The following is an 18,733-nucleotide window of genomic DNA, read 5'->3' as shown; positions in this document are numbered from 1 at the left end:
AGACTGAAAGTGAGGGGATGGAAAAAGATATTCCATGCAGATGGAAATCAAAAGAAAGCTGGAGTAGCAATACTCATATCAGATAAGATAGACTTTAAAATAAAGAATGTTACAAGTGACAAGGAAGGACACTACATAATGATCAAGGGATCAATCCAAGAAGAAGATATAACAATTATAAATATATATGCAACCAACATAGGAGCACCTCAATACACAAGGCAACTGCTAAAAGTTATAAATGAGAAAATCAACAGTAACACAATAATAGTGGGAGACTTTAACACCTCACTTACACCAACGGACAGATCATCCAGACAGAAAATTAATAAGGAAACAGAAGCTTTAAATGACACAAGAGACCAGATAGATTTAATTGATATTTATAGGACATTCCATCCAAAAACAGCAGATTACACTTTCTTCTCAAGTGCACATGGAACATTCTCCAGGCTAGATCACATCTTGGGTCACAAATCAAGCCTCAGTAAATTTAAGAAAATTGAAATCATATCAATCATCTTTTCTGACTGCAACACTATGAGATTAGAAATCAATTACAGGGGGAAAAAACATAAAAAACACAAACACATGGAGGCTAAATAATACGTTACTAAATAACCAAGACATCCCTGAGGAAATCAAAAAATACCTAGAGACAAATTACAACAAAAACATAAAGATCCAAAAACCTGTGGAATGCAGCAAAAGCAGTTCTAAGAGGGAAGTTTATAGTAATACAAGCCTACCTCAAAAAAAAGAAAAATCTCAAATAAACAATGTAACCTTACACCTAAAGGAACTAGAGAAAGAAGAACAAACAAAAGCCAAAGTTAGTAGAAGGAAAGAAATCATAAAGATCACAGCAGAAATAAATGAAATAGAAACAAAGAAAACAATAGCAAAGATCAATAAAATTAAAAGCTGGTTCTTTGAGAAGATAAACAAAATTGATAAACCATTAGCCAGACTCATCAAGAAAAAGAGGGAGAGGACTCAAATCTGTAAAATTAGAAATGAAAAAGGAGAAGTTACAACAGACACTACAGAAATACAAAGCATTCTAAGACACTACTACGAGCAACTCTATGCCAATAAAATGGACAACCTGGAAGAAATGGACAAATTCTTAGAAAGGTATAACCTTCCAAGAATGAACCAGGAAGAAATAGAAAATATGAACAGACCAATCACAAGTAATGAAATGGAAACTGTGAAAAATCTTCCAACAAACAGAAGTCCAGGACCAGAGGGCTTCACAGGTGAATTCTATCAAACATTTAGAGAAGAGCTAACACCCATCCTTCTCAAACTCTTCCAAGAAATTGCAGAGGAAGGAAAACTCCCAAACTCAATCTATGAGGCCACCATCACCCTGATACCAAACCAGACAAGGGTACTACAAAAAAAGAAAATTACAGACCAATATCACTGATGAAAATAGACAAAAATCCTTAACAAAATACTAGCAAACAGAATCGAACGACGCATTAAAAGGTCCATACACCATGATCAAGTGGGATTTATCCCAGCAATGCAAGGATTCTTCAATACGTGCAAATCAGTCATTGCCATATTAACAAAGTGAAGAAGAAAAACCATACGCTCATCTCAACAGATGCAGAAAAAGCTTCTGACAAAATTCAACATCCATTTATGATAAAAACTCTCCAGAAAGTGGGCATAGAGGGAACCTACCTCAACATAATAAAGGCCATATACGACAAGCTCACAGCAAACATCATTCTCAATGGTGAAAAACTGAAAGCATTTCCTCTAAGATCAGGAACAAGACAAGGATGTCCACTCTCGCCACTATTATTCAACATAGTTGTGGAAGTCCTGGCCATGGCAGTCAGAGAAGAAAAAAAATAAAAGGAATCCAAAAAGGAAAAGAAGAAGTAAAATCGTCACTCTTTGCAGATGACATGGTAGTATACATAGAGAATCCTAAAGATGCCACCAGAAAACTACTAGAGCTAATCAATAAATTTGGTAAAGTTTCAGGATACAAAAGTAATGCACAGAAATCTCTTGCATTTCTATACACTAATGATGAAAAATCTGAAAGAGAAATTAAGGAAACACTCCCATTTACCACTGCAACAAAAAGAATAAAATACCTAGGAATAAACCTACCAAGGGAGACAAAACACCTGTATGCAGAAAACTATAAGACACTGATGAAAGAAATTAAAGATGATATAAACAGATGGAGAGATACACCATGTTCTCGGATTGGAAGAATCAACATTCTGAAAATAACTATACTACCCAAAGCAATCTACAGATTCAATGCAATCCCTATCAAACTACCAATGACATTTTTCACAGAACTAGAACAAAAAGTTTCACAATTTGTATGGAAACACAAAAGACCCCGAAGAGCCTAAGCAGTCTTGAGAAAGAAAAAAGGAGCTAGAGGAATCAGGCTCCTGGACTTCAGACTATACTACAAAGCTACAGTAATCAAGACAGTATGGTATGGCACAAAAACAGAAATATAGATCAATGGAACCGGATAGAAAGCCCAGAGATAAACCCACGCACCTATGGTCAACTAATCTATGACAAAGGAGGCAAGGATATACAATGGAGAAAAGACAGCCTCTTCAATAAGTGGTGCTGGGAAAACTGGACAGCTACATGTAAAAGAATTAAATTAGAACACTCCTTAATGCCATACACAAAAAGAAACTCAAAATGGATTAGAGACCTAAATGTAAGACTGGACACTATAAAACTCTTAGAGAAAAACATAGGAAGAACACTCTGTGACATAAATCACAGCAAGATCTTTTTTGATCCACCTCGTAGAGTAATGGAAATAAAAACAAAAATAAACAAATGGGACCTAATGAAACTTAAAAGCTTTTGCAAAGCAAAGGAAACTACAAACAAGACAAAAAGACAACCCTCAGAATGGGAAAAAATATTTGCTAACGAATCAACAGACAAATGATTAATCTCCAAAATATATAAACAGCTCATGCAGCTCAATATTAAAAAAACAACCCAATCCAAAAATGGGCAGAAGACCTAAATAGACATTTCTCCAAAAAAGACATACAGATGGCCAAGAAGCAGATGAAAAGCTGCTCAATATAATTATTAGAGAAATGCAAATCAAAATTACAATGAGGTAGCAACTCACACTGGTTAGAATAGGCATCATCAGCAAATCTAGAAACAACAAATCCTGGAGAGGGTGTGGAGAAAAGGGAACCCTCTTGCACTGTTGGTGGGAATGTAAATTGATACAGCCACTATGGAGAACAGTATGGAGGTTCCTTAAAAAACTAAAAATAGAATTACCATATGACCCAGCAATCCCACTACTGGGCATATATCCAGAGAAAACCATAATTCAAAAAGTCACATGCACCCCAATGTTCATTGCAGCACAACAGCCAGGACGTGGAAGCAACCTAAATGCCCATCAACAGATGAATGGATAAAGAAGATGTGGTATATATATATATATATATATATATACACACACAATGGTATATTACTCAGCCATAAAAAGGAACGAAATTGGGTCATTTGTAGAGACGTGGATGGATGTAGAAACTGTCATACAGAGTGAAGTAAGTCAGAAAGAGAAAACAAATATCATATATTAACGCATATATGTGGAACCTAGAAAAATGGTACAGATGAACCAGTCTGCAGGGCAGAAACAGAGACACAGATGTAGAGAACAAACGTATGGACACCAAGGGGGGAAAGGGGGCTGGGGGTGGGTGTGGGGGGGTGGGATGAATTGGGAGATTGGGATTGACATATATACACTAATATGTATAAAATGGATGACTAATAAGAACCTGCAGTATAAAAACATAAATAAAATAAAATTAAAAAAAAAAAAAGAGAAGCCACAGACCCTGTTTTTGTAGCCCTCCCAGCTTCCTTTTTCCCCTCTAAAAAAGTGTTCTCCTCTTGCCATGAGGGAACTTGCACGTGGCTCACCGTAGCTGCAGACTTCAAATTCTCTGCTAATTGTGAATAAACCCATTTTTGCTGGAGGAAAAAAAAAATTCATCTTAGTTTCGAAATCTAAAATTAAATTTTGTCACATATTCATTCACTTCTTTGTGGCATTTTCCAGGAGTTGGAAACTGACTTCCTTTATCTTAAAAAACAAACAAACAAACAAGCTAATTTACCATAAATAATTTGTCTTGAAAACTCAAAATTTATTTTAAAATTAAATTGATCCTTCTTAATTACGGTCCTTCAAAAGAACTTCTGAACTTGACATTTGACTGGATGCAGCCGTCAGCAACCAGGAATAGTAACCTTTAGAAATCAGCAACATGACAGAGACGGCAGGATAGCATAGTACACCAGGGTTTCTTTATGAACCAAAGTGTTGTGAGAATTTGTTGGCAGTGATCTAGGGAAACTCTTCAACAGGGATTTCATTCAAGCCTTTAACTCACTGTAAACAACTGGCTACAATGTCCCTTTCATTTTCCCAGGATATAGACTGTACACCCAGGAGCTCTGAGTGCATTTGCAACGGCCCTTCTCCTTTTCCCCTATTGCACTTGGGAAAGAATTGAGTCAAAAAGCATGCTATTTATGATTCTTCTGAGATTGGTTTCAGGTACCTTTTATCCATTTACTATTCTGGATGATATACATTCGGCTAACTTTTTGAGGTAATGTCAGCCTAGAATGGTCTTTGGCCACATGTCTGTTCCCTTCCAGAGACCATCTGGTACCACAGGAGAGAATGAGGGGGAGACCAGAAGGCTCTGGGCTCCAAATCCCTGAGGCCAGCTCCTCCCTGTATATCCCAGTCAGCCAAGCCAATCAATTCCCCTCTTTTCCTTAAACTTCTTTGAAATGAGGTTCAATTTCTTGCAAACGAATCCTTACAAATACATTCCCTGTGGCCAGAACGGGATGGATATATTACTAATTCCATTTTTCAAATGAGGAAATTGTGGCTCAGAGAGGGTCAGTAACTTGCTCAAAATCACACAGCTGGTAAATAGTAGAACAGGGATTTGAAATTAGGGCTCTCTGACTTCAAATCTGATGCTCTTTAACCACAAGGTTCTGAAACTCATGAAAGGCTATTCTGGCTACCCCAGAGGCAGGTGAGGTGGGCTCCAGGTAACAGATGTCACTGTGTATTCATGAAATTTCACAGCTCCCAGGCGAGGTTGGTCTGCTCTCCCTTGAGTGCTCCGCTACTCTAACTACTGAGCTCATGCCAAAGAGTAAGTGCTGACTCATCTGGCAAGGGGGCTCATCTTTCCCCTGTCCAGCACGTTGCAACTCTAAAATCTCTTTAAGATAAAATAAGAGGGGCTTCCCTGGTGGCGCAGTGGTTGAGAATCCACCTGCCAATGCAGGGGACACATATTCAAGCCCTGGTCCAGGAAGATCCCACACGCCGCGGAGCAACTAAGCCCGTGTGCCACAACTACTGAGCCTGCACTCTAGAGCCCACGAGCCACAACTACTGATGACCGTGCACCTGGAGCCCGTGCTCCGCAACAGGAGATGCCACCGCAGTGAAAAGCCCATGCACCACAGTGAAGAGTAGCCCCGCTCACCGCAACTAGAGAAAGCCCGGGTGCAGCATCAAAGACCCAACGCAGTCAAAAATAAATAAATTAAAATTTTTTAAAAAAGATAAAATAAGAGGATTCAGGAAACTGATATGCACATCTAATTGCAAGGCAGAGCAGTAGTGAGCCAAGGAGGGAAATTCCTGAAGCAGATTCTTGTAGGAAACCTTCTAAGGTGCTTTTAGAATACAAGGCAGAAAGGAGGCCCTGAGAAGCATGTACCTCCAAGAGAAAGCCTGTTTCATTTACTTTTTATTTTGGTTTTTTTTTTTGGTCGTGCCTCACGGCTTGCAGGATCTTAGTTCCCTGACCAGGGATAGAACCCCGGCCCCTTGCAGTGGAAGCATGGAATCCTAACCACTGGACTGCCAGGGAATTCCCTGTTTCATTTACTTTTTAAAAAGCATATGAAATTGTATAAAGATTCCGTATGCCTGATGGGCACACTTCTCTCCCTCTTCACAACGCGACCTCGTCTCTGATGGTGGCACGTTCTGTTTAAGCTGCTATAAACGGGTATTTCCGGTGCTTGCAGTCAAAAGCATTCTAATAGATTAAGTAGGTGCGCAAGAGATGTTTGCAGCTTCTAGAGAGGAGCTGATGGTATGGATTTGGCAGAGGGATCAGAGCTGTAAAGGGGTAGAAGAGTGATGGGGGGAAGTCCGGGATGAGAGCTGGAGGAAACAGCTGCAAGACATCTTAAGAAGACATAGAATAAGAAGCAGAAATCTGGGGCCAAAGGAAACGAGTGTCTGGGGCAGAGCGTGAGAGAGCATATTCTGGGTTACCATGGTTCCTGCCTGCGAGCAAGTGCAGCACAGGACTCATTACTATGCGGGCGAGGCCCAGGTGCACGGGAGGTGCAGGCCACCTGCCCGCACTCTCCTCCTCTACACACGTCCTGTACGTAGCCTGCGGGACCCCACACTCGCCTGCTTTCCCACCACCTTTGGGGACCGCTCATCCTCAGCCTCTTTGGCTGTTCCCCCATCTCTGGAACCTTTAAATGGTGGACTCTCCTGGCTTGAAATACCATTTATATGCCTACAACTCCCTAATTACTGTCTCCAGCCCAGATCTCTCACGTGGACTCCAGACTCCTAAAGCCAAGTGTCCACTGGGTGGCTCCACTTGAAGGCATCCTCATGTCCAAATTCGAACTCCTGACGTTTGCCCAAAACACACATCTCCCATCATCTCCCCCAGGTGCACAACGGCAACTCCATTCTTCTAATTGCTCCAGCGAAAATGAACTTGGTGTGATCCTTGACCCTTCTCTGTTTCTCATTCCCCACAGATGGACTGGCCACAAATCCTGTCAGTTCCACCTTCAAAATATATCCAAGATCTTCACCACTGGTACCGCCTTCTCCCTGGCCTTATCACTACCATCCATTGACTGGATGATTCTGCCTGTGTCTTCTTTTAGTTGGTTGTGTTGTTTTCTGTTTAAACTTCTCCAAGCCCTCGCTATTTCTCTCAGAGTAAAAGCCAAAGTCTGTACAGTGTCCTACAAGATCTCACCTGATCACACTGGCCTCCTTGCCAGGCATTCTCCTGCCTCAGAGCCTTTTACACTCGTTCCCTCCACCGGGAATGCTATTCCCTTCACCTGGAACACTCCTGCCAGATATCCACGTGGCTGGCTCCTTCACGTCCCCCAGACTCAGTCAAAACCCCCTAACCTCAGCAACACATATGTCACTTCTCCTCAGCAATGACCACCGTCCAACATACTGCCCATTTCATCACTGGTTTATCGTCTGCCCTCCCGGTGATAGGCTATAAGCTCCTTGAAGGCAGGGCATTTTGTCTGTTTTGTTCATTGCCATATGCCCAGCATGAGTGCCTGGAGATACGAACCCTCAAAAACATTTGTAGGGCTTCCCTGGTGGCGCAGTGGTTGAGAGTCTACCTGCCGATGCAGTGGACACGGGTTTGTGCCCCGGTCTGGGAGGATCCCACATGCCGTGGAGCGGCTGGGCCCGTGAGCCACGGCCGCTGAGCCTGCGCGTCCGGAGCCTGTGCTCCGCAACGGGAGAGGCCACAACAGTGAGAGGCCCAAGTACCGCAAAAAAAAAAAAAATTTACAGACTTATAAATATTTTTATAATATAAATATTTTTATAATATAAAAGATTTATAGAACACATGACCCTCTCCTCCAGGAAGCTGCGCAGCACCTCAAACCTCATCTGTTCACAACTGAAATCAGCACCTGCCCCACAGAAGCTCCTCCTCAGTGTTCTCTGAGCATCCTCTTCCACCGCTCCCTCCCAATCCCTCATCCAACCAACGCCTGATTCCTACAGTTTCACCTCCTAAGTGTTTCTTTATCCATCTCCTTTCTACCCTGCCTCATCTCACTGATTAACTCTGCAGTAACTTCCCTCCTGGACTTCCTGCCTGTAGGATTTCTGCTCCCTCCCCTTTCCCAATCCATCACTGGTACAGCTGTCACAGTGACTATTTTTGTTGTTTAATAATTACAGTAAATTAATTTGAAATATACATGCAGGTTGAGTACCTTTTTTTTTGGCCACGCCGCATGGCGGATCTTAGTTCCCTGACCAAAGATGGAACCCGTGCCCCCTGCAGTGGAAACGCGCAGTCTTAACCACTGGACTGCCAGGAAGTCCCGAGTACCCTTATTTTTTTGTTCAATTTTTCCTTTTCTTTTTATCACTTGAAACATTTAAAGTCTACCAAAAAGTTGAAAGAATGAATTTTCATATACCCTACACCAGATTCACCAATTGCTAACACGTTGCCATATTTCCTTTCTCTCTTTCTCTCTCTCTCTTCTTCCCTCCCTCTGTATATATATATATGTATGTATACATATGTATACACATGACTCTGCAGCCCTAAATACTTCCGTGTGCATCTCTTAAGAACAAGGACATCCTCCTATATAATCACAATGCCATTATCACACCTAAGAAAAATAACATTAATTTAACATCACTGGATAAGCAGTCCATATTCAAAATGTCCCCATTATTCCAATATTGTTTTTTATAGTTTGGTTGTCGTATCTTTAGCTTCTTTTACTCTTGATCAGTCCCACCTCACCACACTGCCTTTTTATTTTTCATGAACTTTTTTTGGAAGAAGACAAGCCAGTTGTCTTGTAGAATCCTACTGACTGAAGAGTTACTATATGATCCAGCAGTCCCAATCCTGGGCATATATCCAGAGAAAACTAATTGGAAAAGATACATGCACGCCCAATGTTCATAGCAGCACTACCTACAATAGCTAAGACATGGAAGCAACCTAAATGTCCATTGATAGACGAATGGATAAAGAAGATGTGGTATACACACACACACACACACACACACACACAATGGAATACTACTCAGCCATAAAAAAGAACAAAATAATGCCATTTGCAGCAACATGGATGGACCTAGAGATTATCATACTAAGTGAAGTCAGAAAGAGAAAGACAAATAGCATATGATACCACTTATATGTGGAATCTAAACTATGATACAAATGAGCTTATTTACAAAACAGAAACAGACTCACAGACATAGAAAATAAACTTATGGTTACCAAAGGGGAAAGGGATTGGGGGGAGAGGGATAAATTAGGAGTTTGGGATTAACACATACATACTACTATAATGTAAAATAAACAACAAGGACCTACTGTATAGCACAGGGAACTATATTCAATATCTTGTAATAAGCCATAATGGAAAAGAATCTGAAAAAGTGAATATATACAGTGTATAAAAAGTGTATACAAGCACACACACACACACGCTCATATATATAACTGAATCACTTTGCTGTATACCAGAAACTAACATAACATTGTAAAGCAATTACACTTCAATCAAAAAAACAAAAACAAACAAACAAGAAAACCCCGCTACTCTCAGTGTTCCTTTCCTCCCTAAAGCCCTTCACTGGAAATCCAGTACCAGAAGGTTAAGATTGGAGCTTAAGATCCCCCTAGGTCCTCTGTGCCATGCCTTCCGTCTAAGCTGAACTGGTTGAAAGTTAGTCTCCAGCCCTCCACTGTCCTTCACACCCAGGTCTATGCTTCTCTTTTTAAAAATTTATTTATTTATTTATTTATTTATTTTTGGCTGCATTGGGTCTTTGTTGCTGTGCGCGGGCTTTCCCTGGTTGTGGCGAGCGGGGGCTACTCTTTGTTGTGGTGCTCGGGCTTCTCACTGCGGTGGCTTCTCGTTGCGGAGCATGGGCTCTGGGCGTGCAGGCTTCAGTAGTTGTGGCACAGGCTCAGTAGTTGTAGCGCATGGGCTTACTTGCTCAGTGGCATGTGGGATCTTCCCGGACCAGGGCTCGAACCCGTGTCCCCTGCATTGGCAGGTGGATTCTTAACCACTGCACCACCAGGGAAGCCCTCTATGTTTTTCTTGTCACTGAACTTTGGTTCGTTCAGTCCCCTCTGCCTGGAATGCCCTTTCCCCTCCTCTTTCCCCAGTAAATTGCTACTTGTGCTTTAAAGACTCCTCCTCCTCCTTCAGGAAGCCTTACCTGATTACCCTGCCTGGGTGCTCCCCTAATCTCCATTCCTATGCCTATCCCTGCACTCAGAACACTGTGTTCTAATATCATGGGTGTGCCTGTCTCCTCCACTAGACCATGAGATGACAGAGGACAGGGACTGTGGCCGACCTACCTCTGTGTGCCTCAAGAAATGTGTGTGGAATGAATGAGTGAGAAATAGGAGAGAGGAAGAAAGGGCTCTTGTTGTTCTGTTCTTCAATCCCAGGAAGAAGCCAGAAGGAGGGTAAAGCCAGGTTGATGGTCCCACTACAAGAATAAAAGCAGGGGCTTCCCTGGTGGCTCAGTGGTTAACAATCTGCCTGCCAATGCAAGGGACACGGGTTCGAGTCCTAGTCCAGGAAGATCCCACATGCCATGGAACAGCCCATGCGCCACAACTACTCATCCTGTGCTCTAGACCCTGTGAGCCACAACTACTGAGCCCACATGCCACAATTACTGAAGCCCGTGCATCTAGAGCCCACGCTCCGCAACAAGAGAAGCCACGACATGAGAAGCCCGCGCACTGCAATGAAGAGTAGCCCCCACTCACCGCAACTAGAAAAAGCCTGCACACAGCAACGAAGACCCAACACAGCCAAAAATAAATAAACAAACAAATAAATAATTTTTTAAAATAAAAGCGGAGGGCTCGGGTCTTCTTATTGGCCTTTCTCTTACCATCACAAGGAGCCCCAGAACCATGTCCCCTGAGCCTCTGTAAGCTTTCCTAAGCTGAGTGACTTCTGTGTTGTAGTTTCCCTGTAGTAACAAAGAGTCGCGCTTTCAGCATTAAGGGCCCATAGGCCTGTCTTCAGGACAGCAAGAAAGATGCAGCTGGGGAGTCATCTCACAGTGTTGGAAAGAGGAAATCCCTAGGTAAGGCCCTGGATGGTTGGAGCTTCAAAGGGGAAAGGTCCTAGGGCCTGTGACTAGGAAGAAAAAGGAGAGCTTAGGGAATTGATCTGGACCAGAGAAATGTCTATTAGGTTTAAAAACAGGTCCCAGAAGATCTTGCATGGGGAGTTGTTTTACCAAATGTCGAAGAGTTTGGGCCTGTTGTCAAACCTGGAAAGAATGTCTTAAGACCTGGCAGTGGCTAAGGGGATTAGCTCTGCCTTGGAAGAAAGGCAAAAGTGGGAGGGACTCCAGAAAAGTATTCCAAAAATCAGAGCCCATAAGTTTTATTTTACATGCCAACTCTATAATCAGTTGGTAGGAGCTTTCAGGACTGACAAATTGAGGAGTCTAAAGCCATCACAAGACTCAGTGAAAGAAAGAAGGAAAGAAGGAAGGAAGGAAGGAAGGAAGGGCACTGTGATTGATTAATCATGTCTGCCATGGGTTCAGGTAAGGAGGTAATAGGAAAGGACCTGGGAATCAAAAAGGAATATAAAAGAGGGGCTCCTAAAATGTATTTTTGAACTACTTAAATCTGGCAGGGCATGTACCTGAGTGGAAATATGGGTTTTGTCATTAGACAGAGCTGACTTTGAATCCTGGTTCTGCCTCATTTCTTACTGTGTAATCTTCGGCAACTTACAAAACCCAGTCTGTAAAATGGGATTGTTTTGCAGGTTAAATTAAATAATTTATTACAATGATAAGGAGACACATAGTAATTTCTATTAGCGAGGCATTGTTCTAAGACCTTTATATGTATATTAATTAATTTGATTCTCACAACAACCCTATAAGGTTATTCTTCTCAGTTTACTGATGAGGAAACTGAAGTTCAGGGAGGTTAAGAGACCTGCCAAGAAGCTCTGTGATTTCACGGTATTCTCTAAGACTTGACTGAAGTTCACATGGGCATACAATACATTTAATAGAGCTCTTCAACTTAAACCAGGCAGACTACAGAGTTATGAACAGGACATGAGCATGGGTTCACTTGAAGAAAAGAGAAAGAAGGACAAAATCAGGACTTAGGAATTTGGCCTCCAACAAAACACCTCTGGCCTTTTTACTTTTTGCTGGAACATCAAAGGCTTACTCCTGATTCACCAAAATAAGCAGGGTGGGGATGACTTCAGTTTGCGGACGACCCATCCTGCTTTCTCCTGTGATGGATTGAGGCATTCTTTCACAACATGGCTTTAGACCAGGTGCTGACAAACTACAGCCAGATCCTGCCCATCACCGTTTTTTAAAAATACAGTTTTGTGGGAACATAGCCAGGCTTATTCTTTGATGGTGCTGTTTGATGTTTTTTCCATGGCCATTTCCACACTACTTCCGCATAACTGAGTCGTCACGATGGAGACCATCTGGCCTGCAGAGCCACCTACCTGGCCCTTTGCAGGGAATGTTTGCTGATCCCTGCTGCCCACCTTAGGCCAGACTTTCTACATATCAATATGGCATACGTGATCAATTATCTGTCCTTAACCAGGGAAGGGAGAACAAGATGTCCCCTTGGGTGTTCGCCAGGAAAGGTATGAAGGTAGGATATCCATGAGAGGAACCAGGGTGAAAACACATGTGGTCAGGATAGGATATTGCAGGGACTTCCCTGGCGGTCCAGTGGTTAAGACTCCGCTTCTACTGCAGGGTGTGCGGGTTTGATCCCTGGTCGGGGAACTAAGATCCCACATGCCACATGGCATGGCCAAAACATAAATAAATTTTAAAAAAGAATAGGATATTGCAGAGTGCCGATGTTAATCTATATGATGTGATAAAATGGCTCTGTGTCAACTGGGAATCACAGTGTTAAAAAACAAACTTAAACAAACTTAAGCAGATTTCTCATCTGCAGCAGCGGTCCCCAACCTTTTTGGCACCAGGGACCAGTTTGGTGGAAGACAATTTTTCCACAGACGGTGGGGGGAAGGCTGCGGGGGGAACGGTTCAGGCGGTAATGCGAGCGATGGAGGGCGGTGAGGGGCGGCAGATGAAGCTTTGCTTGAGCTCGCCCGCTGCTCACCGCCTGCTGTGCGGCCCGGTTCGTAACAGCCGCGGAGCGGTACCAGTCTGAGCCCCCAGGGTTGGAGACCCCTGTTCTGCGGGACTTCTCAGGACCTTTAAAATGCCATCATGCCTTGAGAGTGCTGAGAGGGGGATATGGCTCACAGAACGTATTTTCCCCACGGGACTATCTTCTTTGGAACATTCTTTGGCAGACGCTGAAATAAAAGAAATCTTTAGAATCATGCCCCCTGGGAACTAGGAATGAAAATGGTGAGGGCTGTGGCTTGCTGAGCATGTCTTTCTCTCAGCAAGGGAAGAAGCAGGAGAACTAAAGAGAGCCAGAGTGGAAAAAAAGGAGAGGTGTTTGAAGAGAAGAAGGAAGGAAGCAGAACCCGGGAGAGACAACTTGGACAGATGTGAGGAACACTGGACGACTGGACTATGGGAGGGAACAATGTGTCAAAAGCAGGGCTGTGGCCCAGTGCAGGGTGTGTGGTCACCTTCACCATCACCGTTGTCATCATCAGCACCACCAGAGAAGCTGACCTCCCCTGAGGCCTCACTACTCTGCAGATCCTGCATTATGTCCTTTAGACACATGATGTCGCTTAATTCCCATTTTACAGATGAAGAGTTAGAGTCACCCAGAGTCAAAGTTTATAAAGCTTATAAGTGGCAGCGCACAGACTCTGTGAGTCGGACCCCAGAGCCCATGTTCCCACCACTGCCCTGCACTGCTCTACTGAGTTAGATGGAAGCCTGGAATTCCATTATGCAGCACGCAAAGGATACTGTACACAAATGCAACACCAAAACATTCAGAGGAAAAGACAAAACAAACCAATGTCACTTTGGATATTTGGCTGCACGGGCCAAACAGCTAGAGGACTGACTTTTTTCCACAGCACATTCAGATGTTTGGATATCATATTTTCTTCCTCTCTCTCTTCTTACTCTTTTATTAACTATCCCTTCTTAACTTATGTCATAAATTATATATCAGGCTTAGCCAAAGTATTACGCTTGCTCATAAAGTGAACAAAAGAAGACATTTTTTTGAAAGTTAAAAAGCATTTTCAACCCGACCGTTATGACTACCATATTTACAATAAGCCTCATTTAGATTTCATACAACTGCCAGTTCTTTGGGGGGGGGGGGACTGGGGCCCTCAGAATAGCTTCCTAGGACAGGTTCTGAAAACATGAATCACAGCTCAATTAAATCTTCTGTGGCTCAGAAACATACCAGCGTTAAATGCTAGCATTTATACAGTCCTAGCTAACAGATGATTTCCACACTTAAAATATGATGAAAATAGTAAGTAAATCACACTATTTGGGGGTAGGGGGACGGACATAAACCCAGGTCTGGAAAAGCAGTCCAGGATGTGAAAAACTTGCACATTGAATATTTTGGATTTGCAGCGATGGTAAAAAAAAAAAAAGAAGAAGAAGATGCCGCTAGCATGCTACAAACAGCTGGAGCGCCTGAAGGTGGTTTGCGTGGGACAGTCCACCTCTGATTTACTTTCTTGCATCTACAGCAAAATAACGGACAGCTGCCAGCAGGCCAGGGTGAAACAGAAAGGCCGTCACCCTGCTGTAAATGTCTGTTTACCTGGTGGGTGGTGAGGGCAGGGCTCCTTCGTCCAGAAGAGCTGCAGGGCAGAGCATTCAAATGGTGGCTGGCCCTGGGATGCTGCCCTTCACGCTGCTTCAGCTGCTTCTACGATCCCACTGGAAATCTCAAAGGGCCGGAGAGCCTCAAGGCCAATATTCCGTTTCCAAGACAGTCTTCCTCCCCCACTGCACCTCCCTTGCTTGTGCAGACTCTGGAGCAGCTCGGGTTTCTTCCACCCCTGTTCCAGGCAGCTGGGAATCTAGGCGTTGTGCTGGCTGAGTGATGTGGCCCCTGAAACCACTTCCAGATGGGCTTGGCGGGTCAGACTTCCTCTCGCAGCCTCCTCCGGCAGCCTGCAAATCATTTCAAAAACAAGGCTGCTCTGGAGGAAAACATTCCAAACTGGAGAAAAGCAGATGCTTGGAGGGTGAATTTCCACCACACATTGGGTCTAAGGTAAACTTTGAGAGGGCAGAAGTGAAAAAATTAAGTTCATACTGATTTTAAGAATATCTTTCCTGGCCACTAGCTTCTCCTAAAATGCCCTAGCCATTAAAATGCCGTTGTCCCCAAATCAAAGCCCAGATAAAAACTGTGGTCTCCCTTCGACCAAGGCAATGATAGTGACGGAAATTTCAAGATGGTGTGTTTTGTGACTGAACATGGGAAGGAATCAGGCAGTGAATCAACCCCACCCAGCTCTGTGCTGTTCTGTGTTCCTGCCATTGATTCTCAGAAATCCAGGAAATGGTGCCAGCACTTTGCCTGGGATCATGGAATTTATTTAGCAATGGCCTCTCTCCCTCATTCCTATAAAGAAATGAGTCTGCCTCTGCTCACTGCCACCTTCTAAAGTGGTATTGCCCAACAGAAATATAATGCAAGCCACATTGTCATTGAAAATTTTCTAGTAGTCACTTTAAGAAAAGTACAAAGAGGTAAAATTAATTTTAATGATAAATTTTACTTAACATAATATATACAAAAACATTATTTCAACATGTGATTGGTATAAAACTTATTAACAAGACATTTTACACTTTTTGTTTTGTATGAAGCCTTTGAAATCTGGTGTGTATTTTACACCTGCAACACATCTCAATTCCCAAACTAAACTTCATCAGAAACAATTGATATGTATTTAGATTTGATAAAATTTACAGTTTAAAAAATAGATTCACGGGCTTCCCTGGCGGCGCAGTGGTTGAGAGTCCGCCTGCCGATGCAGGGGACACGGGTTCGTGACCCGGTCCGGGAAGATCCCACGTGCCGCGGAGCGGCTGGGCCCGTGAGCCATGGCCGCTGACCCTGTGTGTCCGGAGCCTGTGTTCCGCAAGGGGAGAGGCCACAACACTGAGAGGCCTGCGTACCGCAAAAAAAAATAGATTCACATATTCAGGTTGCTCCAACATACTTCAAAATTTTCCAATAACTGAATCGTGAATCAGTTTTTCAATTTAAATTGATTAAAACTAAGTAAAATTTAAAATTTGGTTCCTCAGGACTTCCCTGGTGGCGCAGTGGTTAAGAATCTGCCTTCCAATGCAGAGGACGTGGGTTCGATCCCTGGTCAGGGAACTAGATCCCACATGCATGCTGCAACTAAGAGTTCGCATGCCACAACTAAGGAGCCCACCAGCCTCAACTAAGGAGCACACGTGCCACAACTAAAGGAGCCAGTGAACCGCAACTAAGGAGCCAGCAAGCCGCAACTAAGGAGCCTGCCTGCCACAACTGAGACCCAGTGCAACCAAAAATAAAAAATAAATAAAACAAAATTTAAAAAAAAGAAATTGTTTGTTTAAAAACAGATAAATAAATAAAATGCAGTTCTTCAGTGGCACTAGTCTTTTTTTTTTTTTTTTTTTTGGCTGCGTTGGGTCTTTGTTGCTGCAAGTGGGCTTTCTCCAGTTGTGGCGAGCAGGGGCTACTTTCATTGCAGTGTGGGCTTCTCATTTCGGTGGCTTCTCTTGTTTCAGAGCACAGGCTCTAGGCTCGCGGGCTTCAGTAGTTGCAGCATGCGGGCTCAGCAGTTGTGGCTTGCGGGCTTAGCAGTTGTGGCTTGCAGGCTTAGTTGCTCCAAGGCATGTGGGATCTTCCCAGCCCAGGGCTCAAACCCGTGTCCCATTCATTGGCAGGAGGATTCTTAACCACTGCACCACCAGAGAAGCCCCTCCTTTATTTCTGCTGGGCCATGTGCTGAGCTGCAAGAGGCTTACTGTCTATGACCTATATTTCCAAATTGGATGCACAGATTCTCCCCTGGGGAAGAAATGAGAATAGAAAGAGATGTAGGATATAAGGGGCACCCTAAGTGTAGTGGCTACCAGCTTGGGCTCTGGAGACAGACCGACAGACCTAGGTGTTAGCTCAGATGTTACACTTACACATTCCTGAAAATCTCACCTTCGGTTTCCTCATCTGTAAGGTGAGGAAGCTTCCTGTGAGGGTTAAAAGACCTCATGCATGTAATGCAGCCAGTAAGGGCTCAGAACATGGAAGTGATTATTATTGTTGTTGCATGAAGACACCCCAAGGTATAAACAAGAGAAAGAAATTGTAACAGTAAGCAATCGGTAACTTTTTTCAAAAAGCCCAAATGAGTTATATGCTGTTTCAAACACTGGTAGCCTGGTACAACTTAATAACCTCTCTGCTTCTTCCCTTCAAATAGAAACACTCTGTCATTTGAGGTGGCAACTGTCCAGTTAAAAATACTCACCTCCTCAGAGGTCCTGAAGCTAGAGCGGCACGTGAGCAGAAGCTGGCTGGCTGTGACTTCCTAGAAAGCTACTGTTTTCCTGGCAAAGAGCTGTCTGGTGCCTTTTGCCCTTTCCTCCTGTCTGAAACCCAACCTTGGTGCCTGGAGGTGGAGTCGCCATCTCTCAGCCCTGTGGATGAAAGGCCCACCCCGTGCTGCTGCATATGGTCCCACGGGCTGTGCGCAGAGACCGCTGTGGTGAGTCAGTCAGGGTCCCGGCAGGACACAGATGGCCCACCCCCGTGAGCTAATGGTGGAGACTCTTAAAACAGGCACTATTTGAAAAGGTGTAGTCAGTGTTAGGGAAACTTGGTTACGAATTGATGCTATAGGGCTTCCCTGGTGGCACAGTGGTTGAGAGTCCGCCTGCCGATGCAGGGGACATGGGTTCGTGCCCCAGTCTGGGAAGATCCCACATGCCGCGGAGCGGCTGGGCCTGTGAGCCATGGCCGCTGAGCCTGCGCGTCCGGAGCCTGTGCTTCGCAACGGGAGAGGCCGCAGAGGTGAGAGGCCCACGTACCAGAAAAAAAAAAAAATTGATGCTATAGCACCAGGAGTGGGAGGAAGCAGCCGCAGGGGAGGGCTGCCCAAGAGGAGCGCCCTCTGTTCACCCCCACGAAAGGGACTAGGAGGTACATTACCCCAACCTTACAATCTCCTGTTGGTGGTGCCTCCCATTGGCCAAACCCAGCTGGAAGTCAGAGACCTGGAGACGTCAGGTGATGTAGTACATTTAGGTCAGCCTCACGGCACTGAACAAGTTAAAGAAGAGTAGAGAATAGATCTTCATAAGCAAATGGAAACTATCCATGCCCCGGCGCTGGGTGACTCAGCAGCCCTGCACATGTTAAGTGAGGAGGGCAGAGCAAGAACACAGGAGAAGCCTCAGTCCCGATGGCACCAGGAGTCACCAGAGCAGCCTGAGCTGACTACTTACGGAGCATCTAACCGTGTGAGGAAAATAAACCTGGATGCAGTTAAGTTACTTTGCTTAGGTTTCGGTTATCTGCCTGAACACAGTCCTATGTGATCTATATGCATTTTCGATTTGTGCTATCATTAGTCAACACAATGTATATCTGAGTCATTATTATTCCATGTTTATTTCTTATTAGTTGAAAGCCAAATGTTCATCATTTCTTACCCAATGGGCCTGCCTTGGCTGAGTGTATTACTTTGTAGATAAGTAGGTAAGATAAACTCTATTAAGGCTGATAAATGTGACTGGAAGGAAGGGAAGCAGCATTGTGCAGCAGCAGTGAATCACTGCACTGGGTCAGGCTGACAAGCCTCTATTTATTGCCTCTGTCTCCCTGGGCTG

General features: G+C 43.9%; 2 protein-coding genes across 11 annotated transcripts in view; one reads left to right on the top strand and one right to left on the bottom strand.

Annotated features, from left to right (window-relative positions):
• Positions 1–17,378, top strand: part of TDG (thymine DNA glycosylase) — a 68,323-nt gene extending 50,945 nt beyond the window's left edge. Inside the window, exon 11 of the mRNA XM_073788258.1 lies at positions 17,326–17,378. Coding sequence (XP_073644359.1) covers positions 17,326–17,363 — 38 coding nt within the window. The 3' untranslated portion in view covers positions 17,364–17,378. The remainder of the gene's footprint in view (positions 1–17,325) is intronic.
• The window catches only part of GLT8D2 (glycosyltransferase 8 domain containing 2), a 58,177-nt gene that overhangs the window by 32,409 nt on the left and 7,035 nt on the right, over positions 1–18,733 (bottom strand). For 8 of the 10 annotated variants that reach the window (XM_073788262.1, XM_073788261.1, XM_073788267.1 and 5 more), the window contains exon 3: positions 14,649–15,004. The gene's annotated coding sequence lies outside the window, so the exon portion shown is untranslated. Of the gene's footprint in view, positions 1–3,972; positions 4,024–14,648; positions 15,005–17,373; positions 17,389–18,733 lie in introns of those variants that run through there. The other 2 variants (XM_073788265.1, XM_073788264.1) reach the window with 2 other exon arrangements.

This window comes from Tursiops truncatus, chromosome 11 (assembly GCF_011762595.2).
Source record: "Tursiops truncatus isolate mTurTru1 chromosome 11, mTurTru1.mat.Y, whole genome shotgun sequence".
Classification (NCBI taxonomy): domain Eukaryota; kingdom Metazoa; phylum Chordata; class Mammalia; order Artiodactyla; family Delphinidae; genus Tursiops; species Tursiops truncatus.
Note: the sequence above shows the minus strand (reverse complement) of the source record. Positions and strands in the feature narration are given on the sequence as shown.